At 27.3% G+C, this 17,120-nt stretch overlaps 4 protein-coding genes across 12 annotated transcripts in view; 2 read left to right on the plus strand and 2 right to left on the minus strand.

Annotated features, from left to right (window-relative positions):
• Window positions 1-344: 344 nt before the first annotated feature.
• SMC6 (Structural maintenance of chromosomes 6) lies at window positions 345-5,632 on the minus strand. 2 transcript variants are annotated; one of them, XM_035876458.2, is made up of 19 exons: window positions 5,252-5,632; window positions 4,897-5,089; window positions 4,672-4,824; window positions 4,355-4,599; window positions 4,156-4,275; window positions 3,906-4,036; window positions 3,635-3,835; window positions 3,300-3,493; window positions 3,072-3,218; window positions 2,787-2,971; window positions 2,402-2,712; window positions 2,096-2,315; window positions 1,842-2,012; window positions 1,571-1,758; window positions 1,293-1,458; window positions 1,096-1,209; window positions 814-1,011; window positions 606-739; window positions 345-516 (listed from the first exon to the last, which is right to left on the minus strand). In XM_035876458.2, the coding sequence occupies exons 1-19, from the start codon at window positions 5,354-5,356 to the stop codon at window positions 492-494; spliced, it is 3,201 nt and encodes a 1,066-aa protein (XP_035732351.2). In that variant the 5' UTR covers window positions 5,357-5,632; the 3' UTR covers window positions 345-491. The 2 variants fall into 2 exon arrangements, with proteins under 2 accessions (XP_035732351.2, XP_035732352.2); XM_035876459.2 differs by lacking the exon at window positions 1,096-1,209.
• Window positions 5,633-7,150: 1,518 nt separating this feature from the next.
• On the minus strand, window positions 7,151-9,315 carry LOC118446150 (uncharacterized). Of its 3 annotated transcripts, none has more exons than XM_085660230.1 (8): window positions 9,184-9,315; window positions 8,683-8,867; window positions 8,268-8,434; window positions 8,016-8,177; window positions 7,856-7,941; window positions 7,620-7,776; window positions 7,489-7,532; window positions 7,151-7,405 (listed from the first exon to the last, which is right to left on the minus strand). In XM_085660230.1, exons 1-8 carry the CDS (start codon window positions 9,203-9,205, stop codon window positions 7,263-7,265), a joined length of 966 nt encoding a protein of 321 aa, XP_085516356.1. In that variant the 5' UTR covers window positions 9,206-9,315; the 3' UTR covers window positions 7,151-7,262. The 3 variants fall into 3 exon arrangements, with proteins under 3 accessions (XP_085516356.1, XP_085516351.1, XP_085516345.1); XM_085660225.1 differs by lacking the exon at window positions 9,184-9,315 and adding an exon at window positions 8,928-9,155; XM_085660219.1 differs by lacking the exon at window positions 9,184-9,315 and having other exon boundaries at window positions 8,683-9,158.
• Window positions 8,171-13,509, plus strand: LOC118446147 (uncharacterized). 6 transcript variants are annotated; one of them, XM_085660212.1, is made up of 6 exons: window positions 8,737-8,871; window positions 9,667-9,990; window positions 10,067-10,201; window positions 10,276-10,806; window positions 11,077-11,231; window positions 11,316-13,504. In XM_085660212.1, the coding sequence occupies exons 1-6, from the start codon at window positions 8,850-8,852 to the stop codon at window positions 13,011-13,013; spliced, it is 2,865 nt and encodes a 954-aa protein (XP_085516338.1). In that variant the 5' UTR covers window positions 8,737-8,849; the 3' UTR covers window positions 13,014-13,504. The 6 variants fall into 6 exon arrangements, with proteins under 6 accessions (XP_035732358.2, XP_085516338.1, XP_085516318.1 ...); XM_035876465.2 differs by lacking the exon at window positions 8,737-8,871 and adding an exon at window positions 8,171-8,379 and having other exon boundaries at window positions 10,276-11,231; window positions 11,316-13,500; XM_085660192.1 differs by having other exon boundaries at window positions 10,303-11,231; window positions 11,316-13,509.
• A 717-nt stretch (window positions 13,510-14,226) lies between these two features.
• The window catches only part of LOC118446149 (uncharacterized), a 3,666-nt gene continuing 772 nt past the window's right edge, over window positions 14,227-17,120 (plus strand). Inside the window, exons 1-5 of the mRNA XM_035876467.2 lie at window positions 14,227-14,501; window positions 16,335-16,528; window positions 16,599-16,761; window positions 16,855-17,003; window positions 17,080-17,120. The exon at window positions 17,080-17,120 is cut by the window's right edge and continues 310 nt beyond it. Of these exons, the coding sequence (XP_035732360.1) occupies window positions 14,441-14,501; window positions 16,335-16,528; window positions 16,599-16,761; window positions 16,855-17,003; window positions 17,080-17,120 (608 nt within the window). The 5' untranslated portion in view covers window positions 14,227-14,440. The remainder of the gene's footprint in view (window positions 14,502-16,334; window positions 16,529-16,598; window positions 16,762-16,854; window positions 17,004-17,079) is intronic.

The following is a 17,120-nucleotide window of genomic DNA, read 5'->3' on the forward strand; positions in this document are numbered from 1 at the left end:
GTTTATCAAAAGTTTTACGACTTTAATTAACATCTCTTTAGGTGATCTCATGAAAAGGAAACGAAGATAGAAATTTGAGTAATGAGCTCGGTCGGTGCCGTTTCACGGACACCGTTCTTTGAATACTTTCTCCGACCAATCATTGCACAACACAACCACGCCCCACATCTCCGTCCACACAGAGCATCGTACATAATGCGCGTAATGTAAAATATTGCATTATTTGGGAACTCCTACCGGACCAGATTCGCACAATGGCCCGAACCTTGATCCACTTACAGTTAATATATCCTCCTCTCCGATATACATATTTCACGGGACTTGAAGTGTAGAACGTAGTAATATCTTTATCATATATTTTTTAATAAAAATAAGGCGATTAAATAATAACTTTACGTTTTCTGACATTGTAATTTTTTTTGTTATTTTTTTCACATTTTTACAAAAAAATATAACTTTTCAGAAAATTCACAAAAAATAGAAATTATCCATTACGCTCTTTCTGGCGAAGCTAATCTGAAAAAGGAAATATAATTAACTTAGAAAACTTACTTTTCCATTCTGCATTTTCGGTATATTACAAAAATAATATACGCTACACTTACTGATGTATCGTCACAAAATCTTCTGCCAAGATATTTGATGTGTCCAAAGGTGTAAGGAAAGTGAATTGACATTGAGGATGTGATTTAGTGTAATCTAATAAAATATCCATTATCACTCGTCGATTTACTTTATCCTGATAAAAAAATTGTAAAAGCAAATATCATAACTATGAAAAATGTAACTCGATATAGAAAATGATCAACGTACCATAAATACATCAAATTCATCCAGAAAATAAAATGGCAAGTTAGTACAGTCCCAAAGAGCTAACATGAAAGCAACTGTAGAATAAGATCTTTCTCCACCGGATAACGATCTAGTATCGGTAATTGAATTTTGATTATCATTTTGAGGACTTACTTGTAATGTAAGTAATTTATGTACATGATCGATGTTTATACTACCCTGAAAAAATAGTGATTTCATTAGATCAAAGTTAAGCGGACAAATTGAAAATTGTAGAATAAAATACTATATATATCTGGGTACCTTATATTTTCTAAGTGCTAATATAGTAGAAAAAGAATTTTTTACTTTAACGCCAATAGCTTGTTTCATATTTTCATACATTTTTTTCCGGCTTTTAAGACGTCGCAATTGATTCTATAAGTATAATTTAAAAAAAAAAAAGTATCATTCGTCGACGTATATTGTAAAACTAAAATTTAATTCTGCAGATAACTTACTCTATTATTCTCTTCAATAACAGAAGAGAATTCAATTACGTTACTGTATTTTTCCTTCATGCTTTTTAACTTTTTAGACAATTCTTTTTTAGAACCAAATGATTGTTCTACTTCATGAATCTTCCATTTTAAACTTTTATGTAAGTTCTTTATTTCATTCATCGTTCTGTAGGATAACATTATTTAAAAAAAAAGTAACTTTATAAATATACGTACAAAATTCATGTAATTATTTGAAGAAAAAATAATAATAATAATAAATAAAACCTAGTTTCAACCTTTCTGTATTCATCCTTGGACAACATTTACTCGCATTTTCTATCGCTTCATTTGTTATTTCTTGTTGACTTTCAAATTCTGCAACAGCACTTTGCACAGCTTCTTCGGTTTTTTTTAAAGTACGGGTTGCTTGCTGATCTTTTAAATGAAGCATTTCTTTTTCATCTTTAAGACGACGAATTTCTTCCTGTAAAATCAGAATTCAAAAATGGAGCAATATAGATAACTCTTTAGAAAGATATTGAATAAAAAATATATAATATAATTTACGTTTAAAGGATTGACTTTCAAGTCTAAATCATATCTCAATTCTCTGTAATGTTTAACTTCATTCTCTAAATTATTAATATTCTTTTCCAATTGTTCTATCTCTATACTTAAACGTTGTTCTTCTGATTTTTCATTTTGTAATTTTTTCTCTAATTCTGTTAATTCAGTATGCTATAATTAAGAAATTATTAGAGTTTAATACTGAATTAGTTTATATGTCAAATGATTTACTACGTTATTTAAATTATGCTTACAAATACGGTTACTGATATAGCTTCACTCGCTTTTATCTTATCTGTAAAATCATTAATTGCTGTTTTATATTTGTCTCGTGCAGAATGTAATTTCGCTATTTTAGCATTAACATCTGCTAATTCTCGTTGTGTTCGTTCTGTCTGTTCACATAAATTTGTATATAATTTCATACCAGCATTTCTTTCTTCTTCCATAATAGCGAGTTCTTCTTCTAATCGGCTATCGAACAATTTATGAAATATTTTTAATTGCTACTAAAAAATAAAATATTATGAAAAATATTTATGTAAGAAAAATATATTCACTGAATGGCTTCCGTAGTGGATATTTGAAGATATTTAGCCCTTATTCCCCGTCTTGCTCCATAAGTTCGATAATTTGGATCTGGATAAAACATATCACCTTGTTGAGTTATGGCTCTTTTACAATTACGTGGAACTTTCTTTGCATCAGACATAATTTCGCACGCTTCTTGACCTGTTCGAATGAGTAATACACATTCGATCTCCCACTGATCTATTAAACAATTTGCTACAACAGGATCCGATATTTCCATTGCCTCTAACATGTTGAAATAGTCAGACGAACGAGTACAATGTTGACTAACGTCATGAATCTGAAAATAATTATATATTTTTATAATCTATATTACTTTTTATTTATATGTTTTATAACATTTACCAGACTTACTTTACTGAAAAATTTGCTATACACGATTTGAGGTATTCTTTCATTAAGAAAAACTTCTTCCATGATTTTGGTAAGTACTTTAGCATCCTCACTATTATCTGCACAAAATGTACTAAAACAAGTAGCACCCAAAAAATTTTCCACAGCTGGAATCCATTCTGGGTCTTTCATCATTACATATGCACCTATATAAAAATCGAATATATAAAAACATTCAATATGAAATATAATTTAAATATTTTATATAAGAAATGAACAGTAATTAAATAAATAATTCTAACATACCTAGAGGACCACGAGGTCTCTGTTTAAAACGTCCTTTTTTATATTCTTCTTCGATACGTTTAAGTAGCCGCGGTATATTTGGTCCAAACACGATTAATGCATTATCAGATTGCTGCTTTAAAACTTGTAATTCTCGCTTGAGTTTACCTTTTTTAGCGATAAGAAAGAATATATAATACGACATAAAAGTAAAAGTGCATTCAATCTATTTACAATATTCATACATACGAATCCGAACTTCATTACTATCTATTTCGATCTTTTTTGATTGTATTTCTTGAGAACGTCTCACTCTGTTTGTTTCTAAATGCATCGAATCTGTTTTCTTCGTACGTAACATAGCTTCAACTTCATCAAGTTTATGTTGCAATTCTCCAAGACATTGTTTTATCTTGTTTCGTTCATTCTGTTTATCATCTCCGCTATATTTATAAACATAATTTTTTCTATATAATCTTACTATTTTTTTATATTATTTGTATTATATATATTATATTATTATATGTAATAAATATATAAAAATATTATTTTATTTTATATTATTTATATCAGAATCATATTACCATTCTAACCGCTGAATTTCTTTACGAAGTAAGTTAATATCGTCCGCCAAATGTTTTGTTTTTATTTGCGCAATACGCAATTCTTTAATTTTAGCAGAATATGTCTCTTTTTCAACAATACATTTATTTTTTGCATCTTTGAATTTATTGGAACTATCTGAAACCTTTTGTTCTGCTTGTTGTACTTCACTCTGTAATTGACTATAAAATGAAAATAATATTAAACATAAATAAACATGATTTTTTTTAATATATTATATCTCGTACTTACGTTATTTTTTCAGTAATTTCTGCATCTTTGGTTTCCATAGATCCAGCAGTTTCTTTAAGTTCTTGTAGTTTCTGTTTACACTTCTGCAGATTTTCTTTATAATGTTGAAGTTTTGTCTCTTCTGATATCACCTGAATTTTTAAGTACGTATTTTAAGCAATACTTTATTATCTTTATTACTACTAATCTTGAAAGTTTTCAAATATACAAATAAATCAAAAAGATATTTATAGATATAATATTAACTTACAATAGCCCACTGCAATTCCATATGTAAATCTTCTAATTTATTTCTTAATCCATCAACTTCATTTAATAGTTTTATTCTTTCTTTAAGATCATCAAGTTCTTCTTTTGTTTTATGTAATACCTATACAATTTTTTAATTTTATTTTTAGCTTTATTAGAAATTAAATCATTAATAATATCATTAAAAAATATATGCATACCTCATTAGCCTGTTCCAACTTTTTATTTGCTTCTTCACTAGAAATTATAGCTTCTCTATAATTATTCCCAATTACATCCAAACGTGTAGCTTTCATAAATAGTTCATATTTTTCTTCACTCTTAGATGATACTAAAAATGTTTTGGACACATCTTGATTTAATATTGAAATTGGATTATCTATTTGTATATTCATTGCGTATAATATACTCTCTAATTCATCTCGCTTTGTTGAAATAACTTCACCTTTAAAACAGATATAACTTTAACAAATTATTACTGCATTATATTAAATATAAAAAACGAAAATGTACATACCTTGCCAATTTTTAATTTTATATCCAGAACGTTTGCCTATAGATCGAATAATTGTTATCAAATCACCATATATATCATGTTTATAGGCCATACAACCTTTATTAATCAATGTTATTTCTATAACAGCCACGCTTTTACCTTTCTTGATAAAATCTATTGAATAGATCAGAATTATAGTATATATACTTTAACTTTAGTATTTGTAATACTTTATTATATGTTTACCTTTAACGGATACACCTCTATTAGTAACATTGGCTCTAGCTCCAAGTCCTATTGTTAAAGCAGTTAATATAGCACTTTTACCACTGCCATTTCTTCCCACAATAAAATTTACATTTTGATTTAATGTTACTTGCATAGCATCATGACACATGAAATTTTGCATAGCGATTTTGGTTATTTTACCAACAATATACTGTAAAAGAAAAATAAAAAGCTATAAATTTATCACTTGCAATATATATATATTAGTAGATAAATTTCTTTTAGATTTTAAATTCTGTAATGGTTCTTTTAATAATAATTATTATTTATTACATTTTTCTTTCATTCTATGTTGTACCTCCAAAATACTTACTTTCCGCGTAAAAGTGTTGTCAGAAGAATTCTTCGATTTTTTTCTATTATCATTTTCGAATTCCACGCTTCTTCTCTTTTTTCTAATCCTTTGCTCTTTTGCCATCTTATAAATAGAGAAAGTAATAACGATAACAAAATTATAAGACAGAAAACGATAACCACACAAACTTTTTCTTTATCATTCAATCCTAACATTAAATTAATTCTTAATGACTTTGGCTGTATTTCTTCTTTCTCTATGATTACAAGAATAATATATTGGACATGTAAAAATATAAATTCATTACAAAACATTTAATATTATTTTATATAAAACAATAAACTTTGATTGTATACAAGTATAACATAGAAATAGTTCCCGCCAGACTGTTATTGTCAACTTTTGTGTAATCTCTGATTCAAAACCTATCGAAAAACAACCCAATGACATTAACTAATAACTGTTCTCTAATTTGATTGGCCATTTATCAAAATTGGAAAACTATGAACCAATAACAAAAGAAAGAATTTACAAATTAAGAACACTTAAAATATGCTTGGTAATTATTAATTTCACATTTACTTACCTCAGTAATTATTATTAACTTGATAATTATTATACCCTGAAAGGAGGTGAATTTAAATGAAAAAATAAATAGAAAATGTAGAATAATATTTTTTCGTACAAGGATTTTTGCGGATAAATTTATAATTTACAATTCAGTTTTGTCATAATATCGATATGGTTACATACACAGTGGAAGACAAAAGTATTTACATATAGTACATAAAATAGAAATATGGAAATAAAAATTATTATATTTTTTATACATTATTAATTATATTGATATATATGTGATTGTATATTGTATTCTAACATTAGTAATAACAAGTATTAAAAAAAACAAAAGTTAACAACGGTAATAATTATAAATTCATTGCTCGCTAAATTTTCATTGAGACAAGAATTGTTATAAATTTATTTAAAGAAGGTAATTCGTATTCAAACATTGCAGCAATTGTAAAAAGAAGTCATTCAACAGTACAAAGTATAGTGAAGAAATTTAATAAAGCAGGAATATTGCAAGACAAAAAGAAGTGGTCAACCAAGAAAATTGTCATTGAAAGAAAAATGAATAATTGTTTAAATTATTAAAGATAAACCAGACATAAGTGCAGAAAACCAGGCATAAGTGCATCTGAAATTGCATCTGAAATTCAAAAATATAGTCACACAGACCAGCCGGAAACCATTCGACGAGTGCTCCATTGAGCAGTGTATAAATTTAAAATAACTAGAAAGAAACCATTACTAAGTAAAGTAAATAAACAAAAAATATTAAAATTTTCTAAAAAATATATAAATATTGAAACTGACTACTAGGATAATCGAGAGTATACCGACATGATCTTCGTGTTAGGTGTATATGCAGGCAATGAATCTATGACTATAAAGATCGTTATCAAAATCATCGATATCCAGATTGGAAAGTCATTCAAAGAACTGAGCAAATACGTGAGGAAAATGGATCTTTTAAAACACTTTGTTGGCATAGAAAATGTCTAGAGATAAAAACAAATATAGAGGAACAAGTTTTGTAAAATATAAAAAATAACTCTAATATTAGTATAAAATTGTATCTTAACTGCATCTCAACATATTGAGATTGTATAAAAATTGTTTCTGGAATATTATACAAGAATAGATTTCCAGAAGGAAACAAAAGAAGACAGAAAAGAATTAAGTATCATTTAACACACAAAAGATATTTTTGTACAATTCAGAGTAATTTCACTTTTGAAGAGAAATAACTAAACTAAAGAAATGTAAAATTTAATTGAATTTACAATTTTTATTTTCTTAATGTTTCTATATTTTGTATAATTGATCAATTGATTATGACATAAAAAAAGTCTCATAAAGATCTGCTACTATCGGGAACAATAATCTGGATTTAAAAAACAGCTCTGTGAAGAAATAGAAAATTCATGGGGACCGGCATTTTTCCATTTATTTCTACATTTATTTCCTAAATAAATTTATATCTTGCAAATAGTTTATTTAAAATATATTTTACTTTTGTATCTATATTACTGAAACTCTTACTTGGAATATTATTTCTTCTACAACAATTTATACCATCGATACAAACATTTTGTTTTAATTGTTCTTCTACAATATTCATAGAAATTACTAAGACAATCTATAAATGCAATAATATAACTCTATTTTTAACTTTATTTAATTTGTCTTACCACTATCACTTTGATATTGTATTTTATCAAATCCTGATTCATATCTAAACAAAGGATTATAATAATTAAAAGAAAAATCAAATCATAAGTTCTACAATAAAATTAATATATATTTTAATGATATATCTTACACGGAAGGTGTAAAATTCGACATCTTTTCGAATTGTCTTTTTTTCACAGATAAGACACAAGAATCATTCTTTATTTTTTTCTTATCTAATTTTTTCTCTTTAAATATATGCAATAATGTATCTGCTGTTGTTACTTCAAGATCTGTAGCAATATGAGCTAAAAAAAAATTATGAAAGAATGAGTTTAAACTTGTTGCCAATAGAGCAATTGCTTTATTAGCAATAAATTTACTAACGAGATTGATCTAAAAGTTTTTCAAAATAACGATTTGTTCTCCAGCATGGCCTTGTCTCATTTGTTGATATTTCCTTTCTTTCGCTTCTAAAAAATACAGTTTATAATTAAATAATTAAGTAATTATTTTTATTCAACATATATATCATTGTAAAGAGTACTCTTCGTTTGTATCCGTTTCATTCGAGATGTGATTATTTTGTGATGCAGTTTGTTGAAAATTAATTTCTTTGAGCATTTTATATTTGAGAGAATCTTTAAATCGAGATATTTTTTTTGTATTCTCATTATTTTTCAATAGTTCAGTTTTATTCTGTGTCCACCTATAAATTTTTTAAGGAAGCTTATTTTACAGATAAGAATTCTGACGTAATAATAGTAGTTCTGTAGAAATTTTATATAAATATACATACAATGGTAAAGGTTCATTAGATATAGCATAGTAACCGTGCAATCCAAAATTCGGTATTTCTTGAATTGCAACGAATTCGGACATGCCACCTCCTATTATAGTATAAATTGAAGGTAAGGAAGATGACAATTTTTTTGTTGGAATTACTAATTTTATCATGTCCATTGCCTGACAGAATACATTACAAACAATATATATATATCATTTTATTTTTTTCTGTTAAATTAAAATTTCATAACTAATACAAATATATATATATATATCATCTTGATACATTAGAAACCACATTTCTATTACATATTGTATACTTTTTAAAAATTATTACTAATACTTACTAAAAATTTAATAAAACATAATAAACAAATTCATTGCTACTCAGTGAAAAACTTTTTAACTTAATTTCATTATTAACAAACCGTGTTCATTTCTGGATAATGCGGAAGTAAACCTTCAGGTGGATGTTCTGTAAAAATACCTGTAAGATTGTTCTTTTGTAGTGCGAATAACAATAATTTCAAATATTCAACATGAAGATTGTCCTTCGGAATACTTTCATTTATTTCAGTCAATTTGTTCAACCATAATGCAGCCATTGCACGATCTAGGTAAACATAATATTTTTGACAGAATTTAAAGCAGTAGTCGAGTGAAATGAATTTACCTTTAAGATTTGGTAGGTTAAGAATTAGAGGTTTCGTAAATTTTAAATAAAACGTAAAATTATCCATGTCATTATAATGAAACGTTAAATATTTTCGATATAAACATATATTGTGTATATGATTAATTAATAATATATTGGGTTAGGTATCAATAACATAATCAGAGATAATTTCAAATTCTTTTGTATAAATACTAAAAAATTGTATAAATCTTATTTAAAAACAAAAGAATAAAGAAAAAATTCAAATCAATACTCCTGTTTTGATCGATTATCATGATTTGAGAAAATCTACAAATATCTTATTTTCGATTATTAATCGTAAAAAATCATCGTTGTCGTAAAAAACTTTATTGTCGTAAAAATAAATAGATTACGCCACTGTAAAAGATACAGCACGGTGTATTCGATATCTTATTTAATTTCATAAGAAATACGCATAATGCGCAGTACGAATGCGCATAATTCATGGACCAGTTAAAACACTTATATCTCTCCAATCAGAAAATTGTACAACGATTCTTTTAAATTTTAAACTCTTCTGCTGAAGACAGTCGGTTAGTCTATCGTAGATTGTGCGAGTCGATTCATCGTTCTCGAAACTTCCATCTCGTTCTTTTTTTATCTACAACCTGTTGATTTATATGGTAATAGTGTGTATTATTTTTCATTCGTTATGTCCACTGCATTGATGATCCTATAAATTCTTTCATAAATTCATAAAAAATGGATAATATAGAAAATATACCAAAATATAAGTGGACACCTGAAAGCACATCTTTGTTGGTTTCTATATGGTCGGACAATCAAGTTCAAAAGCAATTTGAATATGCTACAAAGACAAAACTTATATGGGAGAGTGTAGCCAGATATATGAAAAAAAAAGGATATAATGTCTCGGCAAATCAATGTCGTTCAAGAATGAAACAAGTATTAATATGTTATCGTGAAGCCAAAAAAGCAGGTACTCGTGCTGATGTAGAACAATATTATGAGTTAATTGACAAAGTTTCCAAAAGCAAACGCTTAGAGAACAATATTGATAGCGGAATTGATACAGTGGGTTAGTGTCAATGATAGTCAATTCTAATGTTGTTATAATAATGAAATTCTATCTATGTATATGTATATTTTTCTAGATATTGCAACAAATATAAAATCTCTTTCAAAGGATATAAAATCATCTAAAAACCTACAAATGCGGCATAAGTTCCAAGAGCCAGTACAATCTTTTCTTCGTACAGAAGCTCTCTCTCCAACATGGACAATTGGCCGTAAGAACACTTCTTATTTTAATTTAATATATAAAAATATTCTAGAATTATCTAAATTATAATCATAATATCAGGTGAATATGAATATCCTGATTCTCCAGAATCAAATGAAACTATCATAGCTCGTCCCTATGGCGTCCTTTCTCCTACAAGAGATGTTGCTGTTAATACTTCTATGCAAGAAAGAAAAACAAAGGATCAATGCATTTCTGCTCCTGTAGAAGAGCCAATCCATGAAGAATGTAAACAAAACATATTTTCTAGTTATCCATCTGGGGATATTCCATATCAAAATAGTGTACAGAATGTGCAAAATCAAATAATACAAGAAAATATGCAACAAAATCAGAATTTCCTACAAAACCATATATGGAATCAAATGCAGCAACAAAATATGTTTGTTCCTGGTTTAAGTTTTCAAAATAATATAAATCAAGAAAGAATGCCACATTTTATTAATGATGCAGCACACACTGCTACTTTACCTATTATAAATCCTAATATTTTAAGGCAACATAACCAGTTACATCAAACTATAATGACAAATAACAGAGCAATGCCACAAGAACCACAAAAAATTATTTATGGACAAAATGTAGGATCAGGTATTTACAGACGTTATCAAGATACTGTTCCAATATCTGCTACAATAGATGCAAAACAATATGGATCTCCTAATTATTCATTAGATGTAACACCAAATTTAAATGTAGCTTTCTGTCAAACAGAAAACGAAACAAAATTGCATAATTTAAATGAGACATATAATCGTTCATTACAAATAGATAATTTTACTCAAGTAAATCCTGAAATTTCAGTAGTAACAAATAATGCAACTTATAATGATGATAACCTTTTATTGGATTGCTCAATAGACTCACTTACTCCATCGGAAAATGATAATAAATTAAAAGATACAGCTGTAAATACAGAGAATATGCCAAATATTCCACTGAGAAAAAAGAAGGCACAGAAGTTGGAGCAACTTGTGTTTAGTGCAATTAATACCCAAAATGATGTTGTTAATAAGGTTTTACATTAATATTTTCATTATTAATTTGATTACATTTATGTACATAATTTCATGTATATTTATTTTATAATTTTGTTTCAGATACTTGCAGCACAAAATGATATGGTATCTAAATTTTTAGATATAGATAGAGATCGACAAAGTCGATTAGAAAGTCGTTTAGATCATTTATTAAACGTTGTTCATGCTAAAGTTCTTAATAAGAATGCAGACGAAGAACAACAAAATCAACTATCTTTTAAAGAACCAGCTATAATATCTTTAGATCCACCCCCAAAACCAGGAGTGGTTCCTCCAAAATTGGATTTAGTTCCTCCAAAACCATGTCGTGTACCTTGTACAATACCAAGCTCTAATATAGAGCTGATCAATAAGAATCCTATATTGACAAGACCTGGTATTGTTTCACCAATTACCAGTCCATCAAAAAAACCGGGCACAATTTGGTCAAAATTGGGACCTGTATCGCAATCTCCATTTGTCAAAGCTCAACAAAGATTAGGACTGCAACCTGTCTTCAATGCAGAAACACGAACACAATCTTCGGCAGAAAGACGTATTGCTAAAGAAGTTGGAAACATGAAATTTGATATAAATACATTAATAATTGAAACGACTAAATTTTTAGAAATAGAAAAACAAATTGAAGAGAAAGTTGAGAGTGCAAGACTTCAGCAAAACATGAGACAAAGTTTAAATGCACGGAGAAAATTATTTACACAAAGAGAGCCTACAGCAGCAATGATACTTACAGCTGCTTTTTTAGAAACAGAACGACAAACGTCAGAACCATTTACAGGTCGTTTTAACTCTGCAAATTCAAATAAAAGTAACTTTAAAAAAATAATAAATGATAATTTACTTGCTGGCCAAGGTGAACATTATGAATATTTACGACAGTTGAATCAATCAAATATTCAACCATGCTACGTACCATGTGATACATCTACACCAGCTAAATTAGTAACACATGCTATAAATTCGGAAGAGCCTCATAAAGTAGTACCCAAACAAACAATTCAGCAATTAGCTCAACTTGTAATGAATAGCACAAGATGGAGAAATCTTCCTGCTCAGAGTAAACAATTCATGGAACAAGAAAGAAATCAGAATGTTTATACTGCTCCGAAAACAAATGTTCAATTACCTTCAGAAATAAAGGAAGAAAAACTAGATGTTCGTAGAGAATGTCCAAGTGATCATAACAAAATTTATTCTACTGAACCAGTAAGTGAAGAACCCAATATATACAAGTCCTCATTGCATATTGATCCAGCATCACAAAAGTCTGCCTTTCCTATGGTTTTTACTACTTCTATATTAAATAAAGAAATATCAAAAGATAAGCCTAATGAGGTAGTAAAAGATACTAAATCTATAGAATTTCTTGATAATATAATCGATTGTAAACAGCAAAATGTGCGTTTTATGGACGAGGCTTTAGCAGAACTTCAAAGAATGTACATTGAACAAAATAATAACGGACTAAAGAAAACAACTGAAATTTCACCATTTTCAACAAACAATGATAATGTCAATGGCTACAATCAAAATATGATCGAACGATATATACGTGAAATAATACCGAGAAAACAGTTCGGAAACCTTAAAGATAAAGAGATTGATTCGGATGAGGATGAATTTTTAGATACTACAGGAAGCATGCCTCCAATAATTAAACGCAGAGAATCTTTAACTTCAACAGGTACAACATCAACAGAGGCTGCTCATTCAATCAAAACAAGCAAGCTAACTCCTGCACATTGTACAATTAGTTAACTTTGATAAAACACATCGTAATATTAGTTTTTACAATTTGATTTTATACTTCAATAAGTTAAATGATATTTGCTAATTTTTCTTTACAAATTGAATCATGGATTTAACATAGATATTTTTAGATTTTAACTCATAGATCTGTTATCTACTTTAAGAGAATTATTTTTGAAGTTAATTATGCTTAAATAATAAAATTTATAATAAAAGTGCTTTACTAATTTATAAGCAAATACTAATGCAATAGAATATTGCATTGCTATAATCGTAAGTATAATTGTTGTTCATATAAAATACAAATGCCTGCTTTCATTTTCCAATTTATAATTATATGCATAAAAGTTAAAGGCATATGTCTTGTTAAATATTTCTTCGTTGCTTTTATCATCAAAAATCATTTCATATATTTTGTTAATACAATGCAATAATTATTACATTTGTGTTAAATTTTATGTAACTATGTGAGATTTATCAACGTGAAATAGAGTAAACAAAAACTATATAGTTACAGATTCAGTTATAAGTATAAAATTGTATTTTTTATAAGTAAAAAGTAAAATTAAAATAGCTGAGTATTAATTAATTCTTATAAGCTAACTATTGTGTTTGCTAACTATGAAATAGTTAATATAGTAATACTTAATTGGTCGTATCAAATATAAAAATTTGTACTTCTATATATTTGCAACTGTTCTTTTCTATCAATAAACCTTATAATTTACAACAAAATCTTTAATGATAGTATATCAATAATAGATACTTAAAATGAAAAAGAAAATTTGTTATAAAAATATCAGCAAGTTTGCGTTTATTAAGAACTTACTCTGTAACAAGAAGGAAGGAAGTTTGCGTAAATGTATAATAAATCGAAACGCATTAATAAATGTATTAATAAATAAAAAAAAATTAATGAATTCTTATCGACTATTAGCATATAGTATTTTATTAAATATAATTATCAAAAATACTATCATTATATAAATCATAAAATATAAGCATACATTCTACGAAAAAAATTAGATGAAATATTTCAAGCCTTTCAATTATTTGTATGAACAACGGTAAAAACATTTGTAGTAATTTTCATGACGGTCGGGGCGCGACGCCGATTAAAAAACCGCATCGTCACATAATCGACAGAAAGTAGTGATATACGCATGCGTCAAGGCTGGAGACGTACGATTACCGGACGATCGCCAATCACTAATCGGTAATTTGTCACTCGTGGACGGCGAGTTCTTGCAAAGTTTACAGCAGTTACTCTCTTCCGTACGTTGATTTGTAAGTTATGCTGTGAATTTTCGCTCTTTAAATCCTCGATCTTGTGTGTGTCGTCATTCCTCCAATCAAGAAGGAAAATTGACAATAGAAACGTTGGGACATAACAAGCGAAGTACAATTTTTGGAGCTCTAATAACGAAAATTTTAACATGACGACGGAAGAGAAGTTTAACGCGGCTGTGAACGTAATTAGGAGCTTGCCAAAAAACGGTAATTTATTTAGCGATCGTAGCATATGTAGATTTATCCGTTAACTCCAAATTAACGAGTGTCTACTACGCATACGGCAGATCGAACGAAGCACATTGTCCTTGATCGCATAGTATAAACAATACGAAAAGTTACTTTTTATAAAGTCTACTACATAATATTTTCAATTTCATTGTTCATATTTGTTACAATCTATAATAAAAAATTTACGAAACTGATAACTATGATGCCGATAATTTAAATACATACGTTTCTTGTCTATCGACGTCAATCGTTAGGAGTAGAAAAAATACTAAGAGAACTTTTCTTATTAAATAATCTCATAAATTTCTTCGTTTACGTTATGACTAAATAAAATCTCATTTAAGGATAATTATTAATGAGTACGATGGAACAATATTTTCTAATAGTTTTTTATTTCCATATCCGTAAGGGTAACCATTTTTTATGTATCTATATAGCATGCATTGATAATATAACAGCTACAAATGAATCCTTGAACATTGACTCTATCTATGGATAAGAAAGTTAAGTGTTATATTATGTCTACATGTAAATGTGAATAAATCTGCATATATATCTACCAGGAATTATTCATATTTATTTACTGGTGACTATATTAAAAACTGAAAATCAATTCATTCATTTAATTTTGTTGGCAATATATAATTTCAATATATATAAGTATTGAAATATTATCATCATATAAGATATATACAAGATAAAAAGTAATAACTTAGCAGATATTTATTAAATACAATTTTATGCATTTAGTAATTGTATCAAAGGTTTGAATATACTAATCTTCTACGTCATAGTTTTACAATTCTTTTGAAATAGTGGAAATAAAATAATAAAGCTTATAAGATTATACTAATTCTAAAATGATATACACTTTCTTTTATAAAGTTTATGAGCATCAACTATAGATTATTATTATGAGTGAGAGAGATATCAATGGGAAGTGAGAATACATTCTATATATATACTACAAAGATGAGTGAATGTTCTCACTTCACTTTCTAACAATGTGAGATGCATAAATCAGTCTTTATGAAAGATATCATAACTTTTCTATTAGTTGAATACAAATACAATTAAAGTATGATTTAATTAAACAATTTTTTGTATTAAACATTAAACAATTATAATAACAAAAAAGAAAGTGTGATATATCATATACTTATATCAGAAAAAAATAAGAAAAAATATGTGCTTTACTTACTAATTTATTAGTATAAATATATTTCATTCTATTCTTAATCTCAATTCATATTCTTGAAAATGTAAAATGGAAATGTACATATCACTGTTATGTAAGTTAAGCAAAATTAAAGTTTATTATATCACATATTAATAATATAAATTATTATAAAGAGATATTTAATAACTATTAGCATAATTATTTAAGTCATTACATTTGGAAGTTCATCATTATTATTATTGATCTATTTAACATTTATTACAATAGTATTCAAATTACGTTTTACAAATATTTCGTATATAATATGATACAAAATAAACAAAAAAATAAAATTATACCTTGTTTTCTCTGTCATAAGATGGTATGCATCTATGATTCAACTTGTTATTACTGCTTTGTGTAGAGTGAATACCTTATTATCAGTAAACGCTATATATTGACCAAAGTTCAAAAGATAAAAACTATTTTTCATACCTCTACATTTGGTAGTAGCATATAGAAAGTAGTATCTTAGTATAAGAAATGATTTGATATATTTTTAAATTATAGTTATATTATTATTATTAATATAAGCATTATAAATAAATTTCATTCCATATAATTATATCACATCAAAATCATGATTTCAGGAGCTTATCAACCTAGCAATGAAATTATGCTACGTTTTTATTCTTATTACAAACAAGCTACAGAAGGACCATGCCAGCAACCAAAACCAGGTTTTTGGGAGGTAATAAAAAAAGCAAAATGGGATGCTTGGCAACGTTTAGGCAATATGGGTCGTACAGAAGCTATGAACAATTATGTAGAAGAATTAAAAAAAGTATGTGAAAGTTTTAACATTTCATGCTTCTACAAAAACATATGACAATTTTTTTATTCTTATGGTATAGATAGTTGAAACTATGTCATATACAGACAATGTAGCAACATTTTTGGGTAGTTTGGATTCGTTTTATGAGAGTGTACCTGTTGAAGATTTAGAATTGCTTGTTGGACCAGTTTTAAATCGTATGCGCACACAGCCGACTTCACCATTGTCAGGTTCTCCTTTAGGTTTGTTTTTATTTTTACTTTAATATAATATTAATTTTTTTAAGTTATTTTAATATTTCTTTTTATGACATATATTTTTTTAAACTTATTTAGCATCTAGAGAAACATCGCCACATAGAGTTTGCAATACATCAAGACATATAACAAGTAGCTTAGAAACAAGTCCAGCTAGCAGTCACAGTGCAAGTCCTTTACCACCTGATACAGATGGTGAAGAAGAAGAATTTATTGATACAGTTGAAGTAAGTATTAAACGGTTTTTTCTTACAAAAATAAAAACAAATATTAATAACAAATTATTATATATATTTTTCACAGTCTGCTCCAGATCGAACACAAAAAGATGCCATAAAATCTGT

The sequence above is a fragment of the Vespa mandarinia genome, chromosome 1 (genome assembly GCF_050613455.1).
Source record: "Vespa mandarinia isolate Hongniang chromosome 1, ASM5061345v1, whole genome shotgun sequence".
Lineage (NCBI taxonomy): Eukaryota > Metazoa > Arthropoda > Insecta > Hymenoptera > Vespidae > Vespa > Vespa mandarinia.

Bases quoted from the DNA above. Each gene is read 5' to 3' on its own strand.
- LOC118446147 (XM_085660185.1), top strand. From the start codon at position 8,850: ATGCAGCCATTGCACGATCTAG. The intron at 8,872-9,666 runs GTAAACATAATA...TGGATAATATAG, and splicing joins GCAGCCATTGCACGATCTAG to AAAATATACCAAAATATAAG. The intron at 11,232-11,315 runs GTTTTACATTAA...ATTTTGTTTCAG, and splicing joins AAAATGATGTTGTTAATAAG to ATACTTGCAGCACAAAATGA.
- SMC6 (XM_035876458.2), bottom strand. From the start codon at position 5,356: ATGGCAAAAGAGCAAAGGATTAGAAAAAAGAGAAGAAGCGTGGAATTC. The intron at 4,600-4,671 runs GTATGTACATTT...TCTGTTTTAAAG, and splicing joins TAAAATTAAAAATTGGCAAG to GTGAAGTTATTTCAACAAAG. The intron at 3,219-3,299 runs GTATGTATGAAT...TCGCTAAAAAAG, and splicing joins TAGTAATGAAGTTCGGATTC to GTAAACTCAAGCGAGAATTA.
- LOC118446150 (XM_085660219.1), bottom strand. From the start codon at position 8,994: ATGGATAATTTTACGTTTTATTTAAAATTTACGAAACCTCTAATTCTT. The intron at 8,435-8,682 runs GTTTGTTAATAA...GTATTCTGTCAG, and splicing joins ATTATCCAGAAATGAACACG to GCAATGGACATGATAAAATT. The intron at 7,533-7,619 runs GTAAGATATATC...TCCTTTGTTTAG, and splicing joins TCGAATTTTACACCTTCCGT to ATATGAATCAGGATTTGATA.